This window comes from Rhipicephalus microplus, unplaced genomic scaffold (assembly GCF_043290135.1).
Source record: "Rhipicephalus microplus isolate Deutch F79 unplaced genomic scaffold, USDA_Rmic scaffold_226, whole genome shotgun sequence".
Classification (NCBI taxonomy): Eukaryota; Metazoa; Arthropoda; class Arachnida; order Ixodida; family Ixodidae; genus Rhipicephalus; species Rhipicephalus microplus.
In genome coordinates, this window is record NW_027464797.1 from 160906 (window position 1) to 187439 (window position 26534).

At 42.6% G+C, this 26534-nt stretch overlaps 1 protein-coding gene across 1 annotated transcript in view; it reads right to left on the reverse strand.

Moving 5' to 3' along the window:
• LOC142792545 (uncharacterized) overlaps window positions 1-18320 on the reverse strand; it is a 35604-nt gene extending 17284 nt beyond the window's left edge. The window contains exons 1-4 of the mRNA XM_075885649.1: window positions 18130-18320; window positions 9841-9909; window positions 6730-6866; window positions 6589-6668 (exon numbers count right to left, since the gene is read on the reverse strand). Of these exons, the coding sequence (XP_075741764.1) occupies window positions 6589-6668; window positions 6730-6866; window positions 9841-9909; window positions 18130-18231 (388 nt within the window). The 5' untranslated portion in view covers window positions 18232-18320. The remainder of the gene's footprint in view (window positions 1-6588; window positions 6669-6729; window positions 6867-9840; window positions 9910-18129) is intronic.
• Between the last annotated feature and the right edge of the window lie 8214 nt (window positions 18321-26534).

The window sequence follows — 26534 nt, forward strand, 5'->3', positions numbered from 1 at the left end:
GTTCATACCACCTGTCAAAGAGTCTCCCTGGTTGTTTTCCTTGTTACTAGTTATCCTGCACCCCGAAGGGCCCGCGTGCCCCCCAACGAAGCTACTTACTGCATGTACTGCAAGTCGCCAACCCACCTCATGTCCTAGCCGCCGATCAAAGTGATTTCTGTCTCGTTGAAAACCACCCCACCTATGCACCTCTCTGTGTATTTTCACCACCTCAAAGCCTCTCTCTCGACTCATCTGCCATATTTCTTGGTTTGCGTTGACAACCGCTCTTTGAAGGTTGCTGTCACGCACCGGTACCTCCAGTATTGTGCATATCATTGCCTGTACCGGAGGAGAATTGGCGCGCATTTTATCGACCCCTTTCACCAGTTTGATGGCTAGTCCTGCCGTATCTCCATTTAGGACATCGTTCAAACCACCTAAAATTATCACGTGGTTTCATCTATCAGCTGTAGTTTTGAGTTTTGCGCTCGCTTGCCTCATGACTGCTTCCAGCTTGCGTCATGGGAACGCGCCTACTAAAACCTTCTTGTCACCTCTTACTTTCTCTTTGATTGCTTCTGTGCACCGATTTAAAATCGAGTCCCCGGTGATTATCACATGCTGTGACTTTTCAGCTGGAGCATCCTGCACATGGGGGTTACTTGCACCTGTGACGCCGGCTGCTTTGTCCCCTCCGAGCTTCACCACTACTTCGCTGAAGCTGGGCCTTGCGACAATTGAACCAGCTGAACCTGTTTTTTTTCAAACTTACTTGTTCTTTCTTCTCCGCCGTTCTGGTTGCCGGTTCCCTACTGTTCTCTCTGTACGCCGCTTCTTTGTTCAGCTTCGCTAGTGCTTCCTCGGCGGACTTCAGCCTCTCCCCCATTGCCCTCGTTTTCTATTGCTCTGTTGCCAACGCATTCTCCAGCTCGGTGATTCTCATCAGCAGTTCACTCTGGGCAACCATCACTTTCTCAATTTTTTCTTCGACCTCACATTGCCTACACTTCGCGTCAGCCTCTTCTTCATCCGATTCTACACTTGGGTGTATTTTCAAACCCACCCTGCATCCTGAACATTTTACAGTCTTTTTAACCATGTCTTTCTGACACCAATGGTCCCTATGACTTGTCTCACTCGATAATTACAAAACTCGAGCCCTGCCCTGCGAAAAAGATAAAGTCTAAGCTCTACTACAAAAATTTGCGGGTTCAATGTACGTGCACCTCCCCCATGTGGTGGCAAGAGAAAAGACACATCAAAAAATCAAATACACACACGCGCATAAACTAATGAATACCTGGTGACTTACCCCCGAAAAAGCCGTACAATGTGATAAGTGTTATAAAGATTTTAACTGCTGCCTTATTAATTATAAAGATAAGCTCAAAACATGCAAAACCACTTATCTGCGCAGTCGATCGGGAGCGCTCAAAATACACGTCCATCCACTGTGACAGTCCGAACCGAACACCTCCTTTTGAGTGCTCCTTTTGCTTTGGGTGCTCCTTTTGGGTGCTATTTAGCGCCCTCGTGCGGTAGCAGCGCAACATCGTCCCTCAAAGTAAGATATACTTGGTTTGATCCGGCTTTGTTGCTCTTTGCGTTGACGCCGTCGCTGCCGTTTCGCTATCTGGTTACTATTTCAACAAAGATAACGTGGAAGCGTCACGCCACGTACGCTCCGCCTCGTCACGTTTACGCACGCCGCGTTTTTTTTTTTCTCGGGCGTACGCGCGCATCTCTAGAATCGATGCGTTACGTGCTGCACATGCGCAGTTCTCTCTCATGACAGTGCTGCGTACGTGGCCTCGCTTCGTATGCCCAACTAAAACAGTGCAGTACGTAACGTATATATTTTATCGATGCGTGCGTGCGGCCGAAAAAAAAAACGTGGCATGCGTAAACGTGACGAGGCCGAGCGTACATGGCGTAACAATTCCAAAATATTTCTATTGAAATAGGAACCAGGTAGCGAAACGGCAGCGACGGCGTCTAACGCAGAGAGCAACAAAGCCGGCCGAAATCGAGTATATTTTACTTTGAGAGACTGGAATTTGATCTCATGTTGTTTGCTTTGCTCTTTCAGCGTTTGTCATGATATCATACAAGACAGCGGAATTGCTGAAAAGCACTAAGAAATAACAAACTTTCATTCGTATAACACATGTAATTATTATGTGCAGTATCATGTGACACCCGTCATGTGTGTTCAGCGAAGTGAATGAAGTGTCGACTATTATTATGCACACACGAGCGAACACATTTTCATAAGGACCAGACGTGTGCTCTGCTGTTTTGTTCTAGTTGGACCGATTCTTAACGAGGGACATTATCAAAGACCTCATTCATTGACTTTCGTACATTTACTTATTATTCTGTTGTGATATATGCGTATAGGTGTATCTTTGAGTTTCTGTGACCAACTGTTCTATTTTCTCTGCCCTGCTTTGTATGTTTTACTTCAAGATTCGTGTTCAAGTCTCACTCAAGGGCTAAGGAGCAGTGGCGTCATAATTGTGCATCAACATCTTCTTATATATGATATCAATAAAATATACTTTGAGGGACGATGTTGTGCTGCTAGCAGAAGTACAAACGAGCGATCTGTTAAGACATCCGGAGCAGGGGAAAGAGATTGCTTGGCGCTTCAGGAAGTCCTGAAAAAACCATTCACAGCGCGCTGTATGCGTGAGCGCCTCAACCTGTTGCTGGCACGGTCTTCGGAGAATGACGGCTGCTACCACATGAGTGCGCTAAAAAGCACCCAAAAGCTGTTTTATTTATAATATCATACGGCTAGTAAAACCAAACGTATCTCGCTATGATCAGTATGGTGAACTAAAGGTGTCGTTGAGCGCTTCGCATGCAGCGTACGCAACGTATCGTGCCGTGTACGTAGTCTCGTTACGATCACCCCTCTAAAAGTGTCTACTATAGAGAAGCCGTAGTGGAGGGCTGCGGAAATTTCATCCACGTAGTGTTCTTTACCCTGCACCCAAAACTGAGCACCCGGTCCAACAGCATTTTCGATACCATCAAAAATGCAGCCACCACAGCTGGGATTCGATCCTGCGACCTTAGGGTCAGCAGCCGAGCACCTTAGCCACTAGACCACCGCGGCTGGGCACGGACTTCTTTTGTGTTAACCAAACAAATAAATATGCATAAAATTATAACGTTTCTAAAAATAGCGCAGTCAGATGGTTCAACATGCTCACGTATAGGTAGTTGAAAGCTTGATAATTAGGTGAGTTCTTTTAAGTTACAAAGGCAGTTATCACTAATTGACTGTAATTTGTGAAAATATTTGTATTTGCTCTTCAAGTGTACTAGCAATAAAATATATCAGGGGTGTGCGAATAGAGAACTTGAGAACTGCGTACATTACAAATCAAACAGCGATGACACTGAATTTCACACGAATAGGAATCGAATACTTTTCCAATTGTTTTCGAATAGTAAGGCAACAATTTTTAAAGCACATCATTTAACTAGTATGGTGATAATTGTCAAGGCAACCATAAAATTCCACAACATCCTATTTGAGAGGAATATCTAGAGGCTTGAAACATAAGAAATAGTGAATGCTTTTAACCGACAACAAATACTATATTTACTTAAATTGAGCAGCCAATACAGCCTTGAAACTACTTTTTAACTGCATGTTGAAATATAGTAGTGACTACACTACTCAAGGTACTTCGTTATCAGCTTTTAAATGTAACTGACGCTTTTAGGTTGGTAATTTTCTGCAGTTATGATCTCCATTCATTTCATAACGAGAATAGCTGACTGCTGCCACTGTTGAATATAAATTGTACTTACTTCAGACAACCCGTATACAGAGTTGCCTAGGGAATTGGCGTAAAGCCAATTAAAACCTGATAAAGCCCCAATCCTCTGTGGGCATCAGTATATAAACAGTTATATATAACAGAACAGAATTTATTGCATACAATCGCAACAAACATTTAGCATTTTTTCTGACATCAAGCCATTTGACAAGATACATAATTGTCATTAGCACATAAAAACAATGAGAGACCATTTATGCAAGAAGATGACTGCCAAAATAAAAAAATAATGAATAACACAAGTATGACCCACATATACAGTTAACAAAATAAGATCAATCGGAAGAGGTCTGAAAGTTTGAGTTTATAGGAGGAATGGAATTATCTTCTTTTCGAAGGCATAAACGAAGGAACTTTGTTGAAATAATGTCATCACATTGGGATGTTTATCAAGAAAGTGAAAACTTTGGTAAGCTGGTTTTTGTGTATCGCAGTTAGTACGAGGCGTATCTTTCTTAAAGCCGATGCGTCGTAAATTATCACTGTGGTCCCGCTAGCGAAATTTCCTCAAAATTGATTTTGATTACAGTTACTTTGACGACATATGATCATTGCTAGGTATTTATATCGGATGCTAATAATGACTAGCAGACCACGTTTTTTTTTTTATAAAAGGGGCCCTGTGCGAACTAAAGGGTCGAAGTTCAGATAATCGCACAGCTTGTTTTTGTAACAGATATGAATAGCTGAGGTTTATTTTTGTCGTCGTTCTGCACACCAGAAGGCTATAGTGAAGGTGTGAATGTATTGTTGCGTAATATATATGTCTTTTTCACCATACTGGTAATAAATGGCGTAACGTGCATAGTATGGCGTAACGTGCGTAGTAACTGCTAGAGAGATGTTTTTCTCTTTGGTTTGTTCATATAAATTACTAGTCTAAATAATCGTGAACCAACACACAGATGTATTTGGGAGACCTTACGCGTTTAACAGGGTGTCCCTGAAACCTAATATATTTTTGCTTGTGTATGTTTTGTTACGAGGTGTAAAAACAATAAGTTTTGTTTTTAGCATCGATTTAAGCTGTTGGGCCTGCGCCTTGTACACTGGTCTTGTAGCCATAGATTCGCTTTCAACTGGAGGTTGTAGATATCTGGACCAGAGAAGAATACATTCGTGTCGTCGGCGAACAAAATAGTGTCGCGTGTCGGAGTATGTTTACTATACCATTTATGTACACATTGAACAAGAGAACAAGACTGGGCAAAAGATTGACCCTTGCGGCATGCCGCATGTAATTTTATCGAGTTCAGATTTTGCATTCCCGATGTTGGTGTATTCCACACGGTTTTTTAAGGAACTCTTTACAATGTCTCGAGCTTTATATGTAACGTCGTATTTAGATAATTTGAGCAGTGCAATTTCATGATTAACAGACTTGAAAGCATTCTTAAGGTCATGAATAAGCCCTACCATGAGTAATTTTTTTCTCTGTTGTGAACAATTTACCTTTATTATCGAGTAATGCAACTTCTGTGGATTTTTTCTTGAAAATTCAAGTGTTGCTTCGGTGACACTGGGTTTTTCAGCAGAATGTCTCTAAGTTGGGATAATTGCGGCATTCATTATACTGTAAGTACATGAGCTGCATAGATCTATGTGCTCTGATGATGAGAACAAGTTGCCCTCACTCTTTCGATGTCTCACCCCTTTGAGCTGTTTTACTCACTCCTGATTCTTCAAAATCTATTCGAAAAATATTCGTTATGTCAAATATGCACTAGTCAATTTGAAAAAAAAAACGATTCATTTGTTATTATTGTGTTAGCAAATATATGGACACTCTCAGCTGGAATTGACTGCTGGCATCGACGTTGCCATCACTCACCATATATGTATACATACATATATATATATATATATATATATATATATATATATATATATATATATATATATATATATATATATATATATATATATATATATATATATATATATATATATGAGATAGCGCAAAAAAATAATCCAAAGAAAGAATTAGGTGAGCGGAATCAAACGTGCGACTTCTGACATGTCAGTGCGAGGCGTTAATCACTGAGACACGAAGAATCACCTTCTTGAACGTTCAAACGGAAAGCTATTTATATCTACCACTAACCGCTGTTGACGAGCATCTTGGGGGAAACTATCATGCTTTCAACATTACCTGCAAGGTGGCGCAATGAACACGCATCGCCACATCGTCACGACGCTACGCGGCGCGCGGTCAACTCCCACGCGTACTTTGCTCGGCGGAGAGAAGCTGAGTGGACGCTCAGCCGTTATCTCACGGTGGGGAAGATCGTACGTCTTGGCAAGCTTTGGGCTTTCACCAGAACGATTCTCTTGAGGCTAACGGGTGCATAAACATCACTGCTAACGTAGCACAATGTTCCCTTGCGAAAAGGGTGCGTTTTGCACACACAGCGAAGCAACAACTGAGACGCTTATGCGCGTTCGCCTTTACATGTGAGTACGTTTATTGCGTCGTTTGCGCGCTGGAAACACGGCCCTCGTTTCGATCTGCTAGCCATTTTGCGCGTGACGTTCCAATTTGTTGCTATCGCGTCTACTGCTTGGATTTTGCGGCGAAGCTGTGACTTTTTCATTTTTTTTGGATATCACGCATTCCTAGTATTATAATTTTTTTGCATTAGGCCATTCAACGCAGTTCTTCTGTTTTTTCTCGCATTCGTGCTGTGTAATAATTGGGGCATATATTTGCGACATATCTACAATGTCAATCATAATAGCAAAGCCTTGCCTTTGGCCGTGCTTGGAATTTCAAGGTACATTCGCTTGTCATTTTTTGGGTCAAATTTTCCTTCTATATCACCTGATATCCTGAAAATCGAAGGATCCGTTTAAGTAAAACAGAAAAGTGATAAGATAAATATCCAAATACTTCTTTCCGCTGGAGTAGTACGATCGAAAAACGATTATTGAAAGACTGCTCATGCTCTTCTTTTGATCTACTTCGCATTCGCGATCAGTTCTTGAGCTGGTGGAATATAACCATATTGGCTCTTCCGTGCACAGAAACTGAAAGAAGGAGAAACAGAAAATTTATGTTCTAAAAGAATATTTTCTGTTTAAAAAAACAATATGCAGTCTAATTATTAGCTGACCCGTACGCAGTTGATATCAAGATCCTCAATATTTACATTGGTTATGTTGAATAGCAGGATAGAACCATCAATATTCCTGTTTAAAATTGTAAACAAGTTTCGTTACGTCGATTATAAACTATTAGATTGTCACCTTGCTTGCACATGATTCGTATTTTGCAAAATTGTAAACATTTAAATGCGAAACATTTTTTAGTGAACTTCGGCGACTTTGAGCGTATCTATCTATCTATCTATCTATCTATCTATCTATCTATCTATCTATCTATCTATCTATCTATCTATCTATCTATCTATCTATCTATCTATCTATCTATCTATCTATCTATCTATCTATCTATCTATCTATCTATCTAAGACTTTTAGCTCTACTGGCCGTTTCATTAATGGTGACAATACCAAACTGGGTAAGGCATAACATGGCTGTATGAAGGACATATTTCACTAGTCACAACATGAAAATCATGATGTATGTCATGAAGTCATGATATACATTTCATAGTCCTGCAACTTTTGCGGTGGTTTTCTTCCCATGACATGTTCGGAAACTGGTATGGTATCACATGACTATATGGCGAACACAAACGACAGACCCTAACATGAAAATCATGAGATGCGAATCATGTAACAACATGACTACATGCCAAGCTCATAATGCGCTGGTGAACGTTTTACTAGCGTTATATATACCAAATACGGCATTACGGTACGTGAATGGATGATGAAGGCATGCGACTGGTGAAAACATGATAATCATGAGATACGTGTCTTGTAACATGACTACATGCTACGCTCTTAATGTGCTCGCGGTCGTTTCGCTCTCTTCACATGTACCAAATTTGGCACTACGTGATGCGAATGGACGACATAGATAAATGAGACATCCAAACATATCACGACATGCGTGTGTTTGACAACAATCCTACATGTCACACTCATGAGGTGCTCACGACTGTTTCGCTAGCTTCACATAAGTCAAATTTGGTATTACGGAACGTCAATGAATGGCGATGGTATGTAACGGGTGAGAACATGACTACATTATGTGAGAACATGACTACAACCCACAGTAAGGCGTCAATACATTTCGGCGTTCGTTTCGTCGCGTCACGCCAGCGTTGCCACGCCAGGCGCTAGTCCTGTCATACACTTGCAGGCGTGGGCTACGCTGCATTGTTTTGACTCAATGCCGTTTCAGCGCGTCCGGCGTCCCTTTCGTCACGAAAAGAGGCAGACGCAGTGCTGTCTGGGTAACGTATCGGCTCGAAATGCAGCATGTCGCATTTCGCGTCGGCTGCCGTCGGGCCGCGCCGATGCACGCTAGTAGCGCCTGCCGTCAGACTAAAGAGTGCTCACGTTTTTGTTAACGTAGAGTCAGTGTGGCCAGCGTTCACGCGCGTCAACCTTACGTTGTAGTATATTGGGCCCTTTATGATGCGCTCACGGCCATTTCGCTAGCTGCGCATATACCAAATTTGGTGTTATCCGTGATGTCAATATATGACGAAGTAGCTCCACATATACTAAATTTGTTATCACGTGGCGGGAATAGATGAAGGGTAACGACACATCCAAAGATGATAATCATTACACAGAAACCTTGTAAAGAATAATTTACATCCACCTCGTAACGTTGTGCTGATTTTAAAGTGACATATTAACCTTCCTCATTCGTGCTTCGCTAATGATCGATTCCCACTGTACGTCGGATCTGCCAATCCACAGAGAGAGAAGTTTACCAAACCGAACGAAACCTAATGTCAATGAGGCCAAGCAATGAATACGAGTAGCTTTGTGTTTCTAACTTTTCTGCAAGGAGCATAACATACTTGAAGATATTTATTAAAAACACGTTTTACGTTGGTAGGAATACAATCACCAACCTTCGGCGGAATTCAAGACTATAAAGCGTGACGTCCTAAGGGTCTGTTTGTGAGGGCACTGCTGTGATTGCAAGCAGGTGCTGATATATTCGGACATATGTGGGGCCACAGGTAAATATTTGTAAGCTGAACGCTTTTAGGACGTATGTTATGTTTTGCCACTGTTAAGTCGTTAGTGAAATGTTCTATGCGCATATGTTTGCCACATGTACCTTCAAATACTTTCTATGTACCTCCAAATAGTTTCTGTGAAAGTTGTTTGTAGCGCTTGTTGTGTCTCGTTGTTTGTGTTTGTCTTGTTTTTTGCGCTACAATATGAATAGTATCTAGCACCATCTAACCGGGCAAAAATTCTTTCATCTTTTGGAAATAATTTTCGAATTGGGGGCATGATTCATAAATTCCATCACAATAACCATGACATTTACAAATATACAACTCGTAAATGAAGGTGTTGCTACAGCAGGAGTACAACGCTCTGCATTTGAACGAATTCGTGAATTGGAACTAAATGTCCGAGCCGACGTCTTCTTCAAGGCTAATAATAGCTTTGAAAAAGACAAGTCTATTTGTTGAAATGTTGGCTGGAGAACACAATCTCTGCTACCGAATTTTTTTCGTAAAAAGCTGCCATCTTCATTTTTTTCCTCTGTAGCATCACGCACTGCATCCGTGGATTAAAGAGGAGGTCTGGTGTAAGTAACGGTAGCCAGCATCCGATTGAGACAACCTGTGCGCATCGTTGTGCGACTTCCTTCATGTCGAGAAAGGTTTTAAATACATTACGAGCTGAAGTTCACCTACAGATGACGTTATATATGGTGCTTTTATTTGTGCTTCAATGAGACACGGTGAAGGGATAGGCGCACATATCAGTATGAACCTGAAGAAAGCAGATAAGCGGAGGTCTGTCAAAGTTACTTTGATATGTCGTATATAAATACAGGCGTAACTTTTATCAGTCTGTCATGAGCAGAAAAACACAAAGTAGTGAATCTTTCTTACTTGTGCAATGCCATCATGCTTGCATTTAGTTGAATTATGGCCACGATGTTTCCCGGCACCCATCTTGCTCTGAAAGGAAATGATAAAAAAAACAAATCTCTTTTTCTTAGTAATGTGATGTAAGGTGATATTGGTTACTCATTATTCTTTAGTAGTGTCTAATAAAAATGTTCACGGAAGGCCAGAGTCTCCAAGCGTAGCAAGTCCACAGCACATACTACGTATAATGGAGTTAAGTAGTTGAAGAACACATCCGTTTCGTTTCATCACCACCTTTTGCACCAAATCTTTTTTGGTTACTCGAGCTTGAGGCGCTAGCCATACATTTCAACTATACTTAAAAAATCACAAATTACTGCGCTTTCGTTGACCGGACCTTGCACTTCTCTTGTTCACCAATTTCATCTCCAACAAAATAATAATACGGACAAGAATGCGTATGTCAGGAGTGCGTTATCAAAGAAATAAATTCTACTGCAACAATTATGAATGTTACGCGATGTGAGTATAGTAGCATGACATAAAGAAACAGCGCGATAGGGTGATGCAGCCTCTACCACAAGTCAAGTTTCGTTCACGCAGTAAATTGTTTGAATAGAAGCACTGTGGTATGAGCTGCGTCAGCCGTCCGACAATCCCTGCCAGTGCACGAACCCTCTTCTTAGCCCTCTGAGGGTAAGGGACATGTAACCTCGCTCGGGAGCTTCAGGTGCTCACTTCGTTTGTACTAGACAGACATTTCTTTAATTGAATGAACCTAGGCAATTTTCACCTGAATAAAAAGAAGTGAACTAAAACAAAAGGCCCCTGCTAATGGGCCTTTCGTGCAATGAACAGCCTGCGTGTCTCATCTCCTTTGCTGTCCTATGTACGCTTTCACTCGATCATGGTCATTTCTTCCACCGTGTCCACTGCACATATACGCATGGGTGCTATCTATGGTGCTCTGAGGCGTTAAATGGGCCCAGCAACACTTCATGAGCATTGTCATAAAACGCTGCCAATCAGTATTAGAGGCTCCCGAGAACATTCGAGCCAAATATTATAACGCAGTACGCGGCCCAGAATTCACAATAAATTATCAAAATCAGCTAAACATTGATTTCTCTTCTCTCGAAAAATGACGTAAGACGCTCCAAAATTCCTCGCGGAAGGCCTCCTATCACCCCGTGGCTCATTTGAACATGGAGCATTCGATCATTACAAGGATTGCCGCGGGAGGCCACGGCTTGTCCACGCGTGCGCTCGCGATCATACTGAAAAAGCCGTGCATTCAAAGAAAACAAAAAGAGCAAAGTGCTCTTGGTCAGAAAGCGCGCGTGACATCATTTTTTCGCCCCTACCATCCCTCCCTGTTTAGCTTCCAGCGCTTTCGTCGGGACGAGAGGAGAGAGAATGCGATTGCAGCGCGCGACAAATCTTTGTAACTGCACATGTACTAGATGGTTTCTTAAATTTTTTTCGGTGTTGAGTTCGTGCTAGAGTACTAACAAGGCAATAAAGTAGAGTGCTAACAAGCAGGGCTTTGAACCATATGTTGAAAATGCACTGCCATAACTGGCTGCCGAGAAGGTCTGTTTAGCACACTTTTTAGTATTCACATAAACATTAAACGTAGGATCACTTGGATCACGTGGTACGTCACGCCAAGAGCCAAAATTGTTCCACTTTTGTCGTAATGCAAAAGGCGGCTCTGATTGACGCTCCTCCAATTAGTGTGGGGTGGGGAAAAATCAAAGAAAAATTTTGAACTAGTAAATTTTAACACACACACACACACACACACACACACACACACACACACACACACACACACACACACACACACACACACACACACACACACACACATATATATATATATATATATATATATATATATATATATATATATATATAGTTTGCTCCCTAAAGTTATAAAAGTAAATATCATTGCTGCAACTTTCTCTTGGGTACAAGGTATGTGCTACATAAACATGTTGTGACCGTTCAAACTACTACTTAAAAAACAAAAAAATGCTTTTGATGTCGTGTTTTGCCCCAACCTGTGGGGCAAAACTGGATGCTGCATAGGGCAAAACAAGACAGTGTAAAAAGAATTCATTTCTTCAGTTTCATCATCATAGTTCAGTTCATCATAGCGTCACACGAGTCGACAGGATGGAGACCTGCCTGCCCCTTCATCAGTCACTCATCATCGACGCAGTTCCCCAGAAGACACCCTGACCATACATTGACTACCGAATCCTCGCCTAGAAGGACAACGACCAGCACCATGACAGAACCATCGGCTGACCTCGACATCCCCAAGTACACCGGATCAGTGGACGACGGACCCGTACAAGACTGGTTCAACCTATTCGAGGTCCACGCCGCCACCGCATCCTGGTCGGAACGGGAGATGATCATCAACTTCACTGACTACATATCCGGGATGGCATTTAGGTTTTACCTCACCCACATCTTTGAAAATGACGAGTCTTGGCAAAAGATCAAAGACGAGATGATTACCCGTTTTAATAACTATGACCAAGACTTTCTCATTACCGACCATCTGCATACAACCACACTCGGCTGTCACAGCCCACGCTTATTTCTCAAGAAACGTGGCGTTCCACCATGTTTCTCTTCACGAAAGTCGGCATTTTCAAAGTCGTGGCACCAACATACGACACGAGACGTCGCTCACCCTACTGATGCCTTTCATGTTTCGTCTCGCACACATGGTCCACCACCTGGTTTTCTACGACGCAGCTCTTCAAAGGCTCCTAACGGTCGCTATTCGTGTCATAAGGACGCCTTGTTCATGGAAGACCAGCTGACACATGGGGAAAATACCAAACGCCAAGATGACTCAAAGAGTGAAAATCAGGCTTCACGCATTGGAGCAGCTTACTACCCATCTCGCAGACTTGACCCGCCTCCTGGTTTTCCATCGCTTGGCTCTTTCGTGACTCAAAATGCCCATCTCACATCTAGCACGCTCACGATGGTCAGGATAGAGCTGCGGAGCTCGGACGACGCTACGCCAAGCCCCGGACATACCACCCAGATTCATGCGCCAGAACAGCTCGCATCGTTAGTTGCACAGAAAGAGGGCCATTCACAACTCAAACCTTACCGAACTACCCCTGTTGCAATGTTGCCGTCCAGTGCGCAGCCACCAGAAACTCCAAACACAGAAGGCTCAGACGCATCGAACGTCGCATGCTACCAGGCGCAAGAACCACTCATAGTGAGCCGCGAAGAGGAAGCCCCTGATGAACTATCTGTCAACTCTGAATGTTTTTTGTCGCAAGAGTTCATTTCCACGGCACCGCAGACTTGCCGAAATTTGCATTTTCAACCTGGTGATGCAACGTCACATGTGGTACTCTCGTGCAGAGCTCACCAATTCATGAATCAAACAAATTCAGAAGTGCATGTTACATCAAACCTCGTACACAGTTGTCTTTCGGAAGCGCCCTTAATGAACACCGTCACCGAAGCCTGTGAAGAGCATGCTAGCAATGATGACGCATTGCCAACTATGCCCGACAAGCAAGACACCAGTTCACCATTCATCAGCTGTCTACAGGACGCGTCAAACCTCAAAGTAAATGAATGTCCAATTCCGGAAGGCTTGCCAGTACAGCCATCTCCTGAGCAGCATCAGCAAAACAAGCATAGCCAAGCACGCAACCTCATGCGACAAACAATAGACTGCAACGAAGGCATTGAAGAACGCGAAATTCAATGGAAGCGCACTCACCAATTGAAGAAAAGCGGAAAATAAGATCTCCAAACTAACGAGACGTCAGACACTTTCGGACAAACAAAAGTCGCCAGAAACGCTTCCAGCGCCTGCTATTCCGCTGACTGCAACACCACAGAAAGCGCCAAGAAAGATGCGGAAGCGCTTCTTGCATACCGCCAGCCCGCAGGCATCACGCCATCACAATCCGTCAAGAAGCACGCATTTTAGAAGCAAAGCGTCTGTCGCAGCCACGACTCAGAATCCAACGCATGAGACATCCGAGCTTCCAACGCTACAAGGACTCCCAACCTTGTTCGTTCCTCAATACTAACCAGGTTGTGCCATCATCATTTTTAACGCTGAAGGCATGGTTATGCTCTCCAGAACGCAACAGCCAACCTCGCCCACCTGAGGTCTTCTAGATATCACCGGACTGGCTTTCCTGTGAACATTTTGAGCAAGTGCATGGAACCGCCGTGTGGCATGGAACTATTGCATTTTCTGGCATTAATTTTTTATGATAGGACTCCATTTGTTCATGCTTTCTAGATTGTAGCTCGCGCATTCTTTCGGGGGGAGGGGGAATCATGTGACGTAAGATGGTAGCGACGGTTGGTAGAAGCAGATGAGGAAGAAGTGCTTTTGAAATAAGATGGGGTATGAGCCAGGCCACGTCTCCCGCATCTAGCGTTACACACACACACACACACACACACACACACACACACACACACACACACACACACACACACACACATATATATATATATATATATATATATATATATATATATAGTTCGCGCCCTATTGTTATAAAAGTAAATATCATTGCTGCAACTTTCTCTTGGGTACAAGGTATGTGCTACATAAACATTGTCATGTTGTGACCGTTCAAACTACCACTTAAAAACACAAAAAATGCTTTTGATGTTGCGTTTTGCCCCAACCTGTGGGGAAAAACTGGATGCTGCATAGGGCAAAACAAGACAGTGTAAAAAGAATTAATTTCTTCAGTTTTTGCAATAGAAAGACGTAAATTTCACTCTGTGGGCCCTTACATAGTCTCAAGGAGCTCACCCCCGTATTCTAGAACCTGCCTTCACTGAACGCCTCACCTTCACTTGAAAGCGCCGATGGGAGCGCCATCTGTAGGTACGGCAAGTCACTGCATATCAGCGATATTCTGCTGTAGTTCTTGAGCAGCTCAGCGTCATTTTTAGCCGAGTGGGGGCGCAGTGCTCAACTCTGTCAAGTGAAGGGTGAAAGTCGAGTCGAGGAGCGTTTGTCAGTACGGGGGCAAGTCCTTGGACTCTAAGCATTCAATCTAGACAGAACTGGGTGTTTTGTCACTCCAAAAGTCAGCCAGTCCTTCTTTGTGCTAATGTTGTCTTTCATTGAACGCTTGCATCTTATTAGATTATTCAAGCAACTGAGGCTAGATATGATTTGGCGTATCTTCTTTACTTCTTCTCTTCCTTTTTGACGCGGAACTGCTCAGGCGTTTCATGGCTTTTAACTTCGTCCGGCAGGCTTTGTGGGGCAATAAATTGAATACTGTGATGGATTCATAATTCAGAGCACTTGTTTCTTTTTTGTAAAAAATTAGGGTATGGGAGAAGCGTCGTTCTCAAACTTATTTTCAAGATGTGTTTGTGAACGACTTGTCTTGGGGATAAACCCGTGTTTCATGCATCTCTTGGGAACATCTTTGGTAACACGGGAAAACCTCGATACATTGCGAATGGAAGCAGTTATGTCATAAACAGCAATGTTTATCATGTCGTTTTCCTCCTACGAAGCTTCATATATTTTCTTTTAATCTTCTTAAACAAAAAAAGAAAACAAGATCATCTCCCCGAAGGGAACTATTGTAGATGCGAGGCAGCAGAGTTCGGCACACCGTTGACGTGGCTGAAACGGGGGTCGACGCGGTTGCTGGAAGCAGGGTTGGAAGTGAAACTCAGTGTAGCATATACTCCAGCAATTGTTACTTCGAAGCGTAAAGACACGGGAGGAAAGTTGGGTTTCACGTAAGTTTTATCGCAGATAAATCACTGCAAGAATCACCACACCCGACGTGCGGTCGAGTGCTGCGAGTGGTGGGGAAAATGGAGTGAGAGGGAAGTGTGCTACGAGCGGGTGGAAAAGCCACATCACCTTAGTGTGTTGGGAGAAGCTGGAAGCGGCTGCGGGTAAGCGAGAGAGTGACGTAACGCGCAGCTGCGACTTTACCTACTTGCCATCTTTCTATCAAAGGTGTCCGGGCGAACGCGGTGCGGCGCGTTGCACGGAGGCACGGACAGACAGCATTACACAAACTAGTCAAAGATTTGATTTGCATCTAATATATAATAATGATAGGGTAATGGTTTTGTAAGACAATTGAATGCTTTTTTGTCGCGTTGTGCCCCCCTCACAAGCCGCAATCAAAAAAATTCTTTTTTGTCCCCGTGCACCAAGCGAACTAAACTTTAGTGTTGTGTAGGTTCTAATCTGAAGTAACGAAATAAATATTTACATTGCTGTACTGGCACGGGAGTTCCTTCATGACACGGATGCAACAATTTGACCTTGCAAAATTTCACGCCTTTTTGACGGGTTGCCACACAATCGCACCAACCATGTGATTTATACCGCCCAAACGCTGTGAGCAGTCATGAAGTTTTACACATGAAAAAGTTGAACATAACCAGCACTCATTGCTTGACAAAGAAACAAAGAAATGTAGTTGCCAAAGTTAAAATGTTGCGTTTTGCCCTTTGTCTCATTTCACTCAACGTGACCCTAACTGTTCATAACTCAACACACCGCCACTGCGGCAGAGTGGCAGAGATTCGTACACGTTGATTTGAAGGTCGCAGGTTCGGTTTCTGTTGGTGGCAAGTTAACTTTTTGCGCATTTTTTCGTAACACTTACTACAAATACTTCTAATAACATCTTCTAAGTTCTGGCGAAACTTTCAAGGTAGTGAAATGATTAAGAAAGGCAAATACAAACAACCGTTCGTAGCACAAAGCCACAAGGAAGCCCATACAAACAAATATTTTGCCCATATGAACCAGGTTGAATATTCCGGCAACTAGAAGGCTTTTTTTTCCGAGTATTGCGTGGGGACTTGCTTGCGGCTACGTGGAACAAACAAGTGGTTGTCTTTTTCAATACTTAAGATCTGCTATATCTTTAATGGCATCATTGCCCGCTTCCATTGATATCGCGCCTAACAAAAAAAACAAGGTCTTAAATTTGAAATAATTTTCCTAATTCTCTTCAATATGACACGCGAACCGTATTTGAGAGCCGTAAAATTTTTTCTGAGTCCTACGGTATTAAGCGAAAGTATAATCACCTCCGAACTCTGCTGGCGTGTCTATAAAACAGAATAATAGCCGTGACGAGTCAGCACCACCTTACCCCTCCTAAATAACCGTGAAACGAATGTTTTTTGAACATCTTTTCAACCTAATTACGCACTTTTTTGGAGAATCGTAAGGCGTTAGAGTTCTTTGGCTTTTCAAAGACAGTGCTCTGTCTTCTAACAGAGTTGACGTTCAACTTTAAAAAGAACTAAAGAATTGCCAAAAAGTGACGCATGAAATGAATCCCTCTATAGTGTGACTTGCTCAAGTTAATTTTGTTCAATCGACAATACAGGTGAGCCTGCGCTCCATGCACAGCTGATGGTGTAACACAAGGCTGCCGATGTTCCTTGTCTCATTTGACGATGAAACGCCACCTCCACTGCATACAAACGTTTGCCACTTCTTCGTTCCGTTTCCTCCTTAAGAGAAAAATGTTTACTTAATTGTATTTTTTAAACTCCCACTGACGTTAGCCTAACGCTTTATGATCCGACGACTACTCTTGTGAAATTTATAGGTGTGACTGCTTGTCATGTCAAACTGTAACATCGTTGTAATATTCATTTCAGCGAAATTACCACGGAATAATAAATGTAATAAATGTAATGTTCACTTACAATTTCTGAAATGATATAGAACACGCTTTCGGAAGGTGCAACTGTTATCATAGTGTTGTCAATGCAATGCCAGCGTTAAACAACAAGTTTTACTTCGAAAATAGTTATTTAGGTAATACAGTCTGAGTAATCACATCTTTGTAGAGGGTTGCAAGAAGCCAAAATGAAGGTCCAAGATCGCGTCTAGGATTTCGTGCTAACATGGGAGCCATGATACGTCAAAGTGACCGCACACATACCAAAGCACTTAGAAATGTTTTGAACATATTGACAAGATACACTTGAGAATATCTTTATACTACCTGTTTGGCCTATTTAGACCACAATGTAACTGCACACATATGACGAATATTGTAAGTCCAAGTAACGCCATAAAAGCGTACCATATAAACGTCACCAAACAGCGACGAATTCTCACACAATATGAGGCTTTATTAAGGATGCTCTTGTACTAAAATGTGTGCTTTTTGTAAAGGTAACAAAATAACTTACGAGTGTGAGACACATTCTTTGTTACTTTTGAGAGTTTCAGGGAGCTGAAAATACTATTTGAAAAGGATGAAAGAAAAAACTTACCTGTGGGTTAGAACGAACATGCTTTATTGCACCAAATCTGCATTCTAATTTGTTTAAGTAACTCGCAAACATCAAGAATACAAATAGTTGATTTCCAATCATGCTTCAGCTGCGGAATTGTCAGGCCAGATAACAGAATGGAAGGTGTTTTTGTAAATGGTTCTAAAGAAACGGTACTTATAAGCCAGGCGTGTATTGTGGCGCAGGGCACACAGGTGTGCCGTTAAACGCAATTGTGGGACTGTCGGATCACTTTTCAAGGTTTAGGCAAATGGGCACTTCTTTGGCATTGTTTCGCAAACTGCAGTTCTCTTAAAGAAATTGTGTCCTTAGTATTACGTATTTACTTAATACTTTTGTTCTCGTAAGTTTTGCAAGGCAGAAGTGTTTCAAAACTGATTCACCGATACGTTTCGGTCCGTGTGCGCACTTGTATGGGTATATAATTTGTATATAAATAAATAATGATTTAGAATAACACATTATTTTTCGCTCACTTTTCATTCTCCGACTTGAATCCCCGAAGATGGGCGTCAAGACAACTGGTATAAACACGCGCGCTTCCTCAATGTGAATGTACTGACATGTTTCAAAACGTCGTACTAGCAGTATAAAAACTTTAAATTGATATGTTACTTTATTTGTTGACAACGTTACAATAGTGTGCGTTCGTGGCTCACAATGCCTTTCTAGAACAATACAAAATGATGATATGGAGGATGGTTGCTCGTGTTTGAAATGACCTTGCAAGAAAGTTTCTGACAATATACGCAGTATAGTGGTTACCCAAGGCGCCTTCGTCACGCATTTCTACACTAGCTAACGGTAAAAAAGCATGTGCAGAGATGCCCGACAATAATAATGTCAGGGCAGGTCATCACAGTGCTGCGTACTGCAATAAAATTTATGTTATTACGCATCGATTGGAAAACTTCAATACATATTTCGCACTGTGTCGTTGTGATTACGCACTGATTATTGCACACTTTATGTATTGGGTCTGAAACACCAGTGTAATCAGTGGGTGCCCGACACCAAATAGTTTCTTACACGACGATGTCAGCCCTTATGCTGGAGACAGGATACTTAATTTTTTTTGTAATTTCTCCCTCTCTTCGCAACATTTCTTTTTAACATCTTTCACTCCCCTCACCTCTTTCCTCAGCACAGGGTAGCCAGCCGGTCTAAGAAGTGGCTAACATCCCTGTCTTCCCGCTTAAACTTTCTTCCTCCTCTACTTAATTAAATTTCGATTTGTTTTATTGCGATAGCAAATGTATGTACACTTTAAGCTGGATTTTTCCGCCGGTATTGGCGTCACTCACCGTATATGTATACCTATCTATATATACATTATCTTGCTTTATCTTGGCTAATACAATAAAAACTCGTTAAGTGAGGTTTTGCTGACTCGGAATATCCGTTAACTCTTACCTCTCCCCCGGTTCCCGCCAGCGTGTGCATTTGACCGCGATGGTTTTTTAGTGATTATGGTGCTTGACCAATGACTCGAAAATCATCGAGGGCGAAGTCCAGGCCGCTGCGGCCACGTTTACGATAGAGGCGAAAACGTTGAAGCCGGTGTGCTGAGACTCAGATGCGCGAGCAAAAAACCTCAGGCGGTCGTCATTTCCTGAGCCCTTCAGTACGGCGACTCACAAACGACATCGTGATTTAGTAAAGTTCAACCTTAACAATTAAACATTAGTATTTACATGTACATTCTGTCGTGATATCAAACTGTAGTCACGTCAGTCATATTTGGCCACAGTCTGAAGCATTACCTTTTGTACCCATCGTTGCGCTTAGTGATACCGAAGGGCACAGAGAAGTTTGCAGCTAATCAATCACGAAAGTGGCACCACTGTCGCGTTGGAAACGAAGTTGTAGATGAAAAAAATGGCCGCTTTTACGCTGCTTTCTTGTAAAATATGTAGGATATTTGCGGTATGATCAATAAAATGAAATCGCATATATTTATCCCAGGTGGTCGAAAATTCCGGAGCCCTCGACTACGGCGTCTCTCTTAATCATATTGACACGTGTTTATATGAAAAAGAACTATGATAGGAATGTTTTGTAGATTCCAGCTAGTGGGTCAGGTGGTTTTTCGGGACGACAACGAAGCAGGCATCTTGCTGTACAGCAACCTGGCTGAACGCCAGGTTGGCTGGCTGAACGCTTGAGAAGGCTGAACGCTCGAACACGCAAGTAGCTGGTCGTGCTTGCTCTAGGGTTTTGGCCTAAGTTTGTGTAGTGGCTGTGGTTTCTTTGTCTTTATTAGGTGTTCCTATAGTGCTTTTACAGCTAAGTAAGCGCTTTTAGCGCTAGAAAGTTCACTTAGATGCAGTTTTCTTCACCTGGACCAGGGGCTTGCCCCTGGTCTGCTTCACTTCCGCCACAGGAAATACCAGTGGATCAGTTTCTACGCAACGGCATTCCCGCAGTTCCTGTGGCCCTCGTCCCTAGCAATGACGGCTTCATTCGGATGAAGAATCCGAAAGTGATCCAGGCGGAGCTTAGAGCTGCGACGTCTTACTATCACAGCATCAATGAGGTCCGCCAGTTCGGCAGAGGTGGTATTCTATGTTTTTCATCTGATCAGCTCTGTGTCCAAGACCTATTGAAGTGCTCAAGTTTCGCGACCAATCCGGTGAGCGCCTTTATTCCCCCGCATCTGGCATGTGTGAAAGGTATTGTTCGCGGTGTCGATGTTAACTTGACCCCGTCTGAGGTATTAGAGATGTTTGCCGTGACTGGTGCTATTTCCGTTTATAGGTGTGCACGACTAGTAGAGAAGCAGAAGACGCCGACTGAGTCGGTAATTGTAACCTTTGCTGGAGCGAATCTCCCAAGCGAAATCAAGGCATGGCCACTAATATACAGAGTGGAACCGCTATCACCGTGACCACTCCAGTGTACGAAGTGCTGGCGATACGGTCACACTATTAAAGGATGCAGGTCAGAACTCAGATGCCGAGTGTGTGGTGACAACCACGAAACAAATTCCTGCAAAGCTAAAGAAGAGAAATGTTGTCTCTGCAACGAACAACACTGTGCAAATAATCCTGATTGTTCTGCAAAGGCTCGAGAAATGCAAATTCTTGAAATTATAGGGCGTAGGCGCTGTTCTCGACGAGAATCCCTAGCGGAAATACAGACTAGAACTCAGGGGTATGCCAGTGTTGCAGCACGACATCTCTCGGAAATAAATGGGTCGATTTCCCTAAATATAGTGGAGGCCATAGAAAAGGCTCTAGAAAAAGCCATGGAACGACTGACTTCTAACCTTTGCGATTCTCTATCTCAAATTTTGGCTAACCAGATGACTCGCATATTTGGTACAGTGGGAGAGTCAGGCCTAGTATCCCAACATGTTGAGAGTTCACGACCAATAGCTGACGGTGAATCTGAAACAGCGCCATCTTATTATCAGCCCGCAGGAGCCTCTGCAATAGGTGTCCACAACCAAAATGAGGAATTTGAAACCGCACCATTGTATTCTCCGTCTACAGCACCCTCTGCGGTAGATATACAGAGTGTAAGTGAGGACAAAGCTGCATATACAATAGATTCCAATGACAAGGATTTGTACCCTAGGTCCCTGAAGAGATCTAGATCCCCTGTGTCAAGGAAAACTAACTCACCGAAACAAACAAAGAACAAAAAGTATCTGAAAGAAAAGGAGAGCTTTTCAAAGAGGGATTTCTTGAAAGAAAGCATTCTAGAGAAAGCTATAGCGGAAGCAGCTCTTTCGAAACCATAGGGTCGCTTAAGATTCTCCATTGGAATTGCCGATCAATTCATTCTGCATCTACGGATTTGGTATACTTGACTTCTAAATTCGCTCCTGATATTATAGCATTACAAGTGACATGGCTATCTGTACATAATTTGTTCCATTTAAATAACTTCCAATCTTTTTGAGACCGTCCATCGAGAGGTGGGGGTCTAGCTCTCTTTATTAATAATAGAATTAGTATGAAAGTCAAATGCTCATAGAAACATATGTCGCCAGAATGCGAAATTTTGGCAGTAGACATTACACTGACCAACTGCACTCCTTTCACTTTAGTTAATATGTATTTTCTGGATGGAGTTCAAGACACACGAAGTTTGGATCTAGCTACAAAATCGTGGCGCAAAGACAAAGTTTTAGTTGGAGACTTTAATTCCCACCACACGAGTTGGGGTTTTAGAACTAATCTTAGTGGGAAACGCTTGTGGGAGTGAACAATGGCTAATGACCTGACGTGCCTCAACGTCAGAACCCCCACATTTATTCGTAATCACTCCAGGTCGGCATTATATTTAAGTTTTGTGAGTTCAGCCATTACTACTTCTTCTTGGAAAGCGCTGGATTGTGGCACCAACAGTGACCACTTACCGATAAGTTTTGACATTTCTTGTCCGATAATTCCATCTTGTTCAAATGTAAGAGTATTTGTAAATTACACTAAATTTAGGAATGACCTCAAGTCAGCACTGGCTTTTCACTCGGAAGAGAGCGATGATCAAAAAGCACTGAAAATAAACGCAGTCATTAAACGATCCTACAAAAGAGCCGAATTTACTGTTGAATCCACAAAAAGAGTATATAGCCGTTGGTGGAATGATGAATGTACAAGAGAGCACCGACGACGTCAGGCAGCTTGGAAGCAGCTCTTACATAATCAATCCCCACAAAACTGGGCCGATTATAAATTCATTGCTGCGGGCTTTAAAAGAACGGTAGCTCAACCTAAACAAGATTATGACAGAACACATTATGAATACCTGTCGAAGCCTAAACATATGAAAGCACTGTTCCGATATATGAGAGCTCGGAAAATCTTGCCATCACCAGTTAATGTAGCTTGTGATAATCTGTCGGCACAAGAAATGACCACTACCTTAGAGGCAATCGGTAAAGGTCTGGAAAGCAGATTCACTTCCGTAGTGCCAAACAACTGGCACAAGTCTACGACAAAGTCTGACTTTGAAGAAGTGACACAGACTGAAGTATCCAACGTGATTAAACATTTACTCTGTGCATCTCCTGGCCCAGATGGAATCACAGTACCCATGATTAAAATTCTGTTCAATTTATTGCCTCGAGACGTCGCCAATGTTATTAACTACTCCTTAAAAAACTCATGGGTGCCGCAGGATTGGAGGATAGTAAAGGTGATTCCTATACTAAAAAATCCGGGTGGAGGATTAACAGTCGATAATATCAGACCAATCTCTCTAACATCTAGCATGGTCAAACTAGTAGAGAGAGTCCTACATAGCCGAGTAAGTATCTGGATGGCAGACAATTTAGTAATAAAACCGAACCAAATCGGCTTTCGTAGTGATTTCTTAATTTGGTGTGCCCATGCTGATTTAGAGAGCCGAATACAGCTCGCGCGTAAAAGAAGGCAATACGCTGCTTTAATAACGCTTGACATAGCCAAGGCGTATGACAGTGTGGAGCACTTCATATTGTTAAATACGCTAGAGAGGTTGAACTTCCCACAATATTTTATTGAGTGGGTGGCAGAATTCTTAAAATCAAGAGAATTCTACTGCGTGAAGGATGGATGTTCCTCATCTAGATTTAAACAAACGCGCGGAGTTCCCCAAGGAGCAGTCTTATCTCCAATATTATTTAATGCTTCAATGAGCACAATTCCAACAGATCAAGAAGTTACTGTCTACATTTATGCTGATGACATCGCACTCTTTGCTGCTGACTGTGGTATTTACTCATTACAACTTAAATTACAAAGATATATTAACATGTTAGAAATTTGGTTGCAGTCGATTTCGTTATCGTTAGATGTCAACAAAAGCACGCTCATGGCGTTTCCGCTTGCAGAACCAATTTCAATTTCAATTCTATATAAACAGGAACCCATCCAGCAAGTAGACTCTATAAAATATTTGGGAATCATTTATAATGACAAACTTAACTGGAGTCAACACATAGAGTATATAACTACCAAAGCACAGCGGGCTTCAGGCTTACTACACAAGCTAAGTAACCGGAAATATGGGTTACGGAGGCACACCTTGATAACGTTGTACAAGATGTACATGCGCCCCATCATGGAATTCGGCTGCATATTATTCTCGGGTGGCCCTGCTTATAAAACAAAACCTCCGGTTGTCTTGGAGCGAGAAGCACTGCGAATGTGTCTGGGACTCCCTAGATTTGTGGCTATCAACGTACTGTACCAGGAAGCGCGCCTGCCTACACTACTTTGTCGATATCGAATTTTGACCGTACAAGCATTTTTAAAATTTTATAGCTTACCTGCAAGAAGATCTCAATATGCTTTTATCGCAAACCCAGACGCCTTTTTTCTTGCTCATTGGCCACGGTTTCGCACACCTCAGATAATGTTTGTACAAAAAATTCTACAAAGTATAAATGTGAACATTACAAATGTAATTGAGACTAATGACTCGAATTGTCATGTTATTATTGAGTATGATGATATATTCCCCCAAAACGCCAAATTACAATCCCACAAATTTTTATATAACATATTATTAGATTACTTGGAGCATGCAGAAACTAAAAATATAATAGCCACAGATGCTTTCGTAAATAATCAAAAAGCAGGTGTAGGCATTGCCTCTGATTTGCTTGACTGGTCCTTTTCAGTGAGACTGCCTGATTTTATTTCAGTTTTTGAAGCGGAGCTCTTGGCGATTATTTTAGCTCTTTGAAAACTTCCATCAAATCAGAACAACGCAGTAATAATGACGGATTTTCTTTCAGTTTTTGCAGCTCTGACAGCTACAGAGAACTCTCGAATTCTAAGCACATTCAAAACATTAGTACCCCCGCAGTTGAGACTCGTGAGATTACTATGGGTTCCGGGACACTGTGGATTAAGATTAAATGAATTGGTCGATTCCTTAGCATGAGCCGCACTTGATGGGCCAGTTTGGTCCATACTGCCAGATGTTGAATATATCACGGCTATAAGATATCGAAAATCAGCAATCTCCACTGATACGATAGAAAAAGTAACTACATGGACAGACTATAACCACCTCATGTTTCCATGGCAACCCCACTGGTGTCAGTCCAGAAAGCTCGAAGTTTTAATTACTAAATTTTGATGTCGTGTCCCCCCCCCCCCTAAACCTGTATCTACACAGAGCTGGTCAGACAACATCACTCCTCTGCGCATTCTGCGGAGAAATGGAATCACTAGATCATTATTTTTTGTATTGTCGCCGCTACGAGATACTTAGAAAAAGGTTACTAGTTATGCCATTTCGGAAAATAGGCCTTAGATTGACGGCGGAAACGGCGCTAAGCTTTGGCGCCTCAGCTTTGGGACATTGCCACAGGGATGCTTTAAATGCCACTTGCGATTATATTCAGGCAACCAAGCGTATACCTTTGTGATCTTCAATCAAAAAAATTATTTATTACTCCCCAGGGCAGAGTGAAGTAAACGCAGCTGAGTGGTAATCATAACACCTCAAATCTCAAAATTGCTCAACTTGATTTTTTTTCGTTTGCTCTTTTTATGTTGTTTTTATTTTTGCATTAGTCTTATTATAATACCAATTCATTGCACATAATTAAAATGATCACAGGAAAACTGCACTACACTTTCTTGGCCAATCCCCCTGAGTGGGTATGAGCCAAACCTCCCAGGGAAACAAAACAAAACAAAAAAAAGCTGTACAGCTGATCCTGAATACGCTCTTTTCGCTGCCGTAAGCTGCTGTCATCTTTTGTTCGCGTTGCACTGTGACACTGGTGGAGGAGCTGGGCCGTGACGCTGCCCGATGCTTCACAGTCCTAGTGGGAGCCGTTCATTCAGCCCGGACGTGCCTACTGCAACCCCTGTCCATCGATTCAGTCGTCGGCTACGAGGTGTTCCTCCAGACTGCAACCCCTCGCAGAAAACCTCTACTAGACATCTAGAAATGGCTAACACCAGCCCCCAGCCTTTACTTCTCGGCCCCAGTGCTCCCACTCCCTCCCAGGTAACGTTTTTTCAATCGCTGGAGCCTAAACGCTTTGGTGGTGGCGCACACGAAGATGTAGAAGACTGTTTAGACCACTATGACCGTGTTGCGAAGATCAACCACTGGTCTGCTCAGGAAAAGCTCGGCCGGGCCTACTTCTATCTCGATGACGGCGCTCGTACTTGGTACGAGAACAGAGAAGGCAACCTGTCCGCATGGACCGACTTTCACCAGAAGATGATTGAAACTTATGCCAATGTTGACAGACGTGACCGCGCCGACCAACCACTAGAGCTAAGGGTCCAAAAACCCAATGAAACGGTCGCCATGTTCGCCGAAGACATGACACGTTTATTTCGGAGGGCTGACCCGCAGATGACTGAAGATAGGAAGTTGCGCTACCTCATGCGCGGCGTGAAAGAGCAGCTGTTCGCCGGACTTCT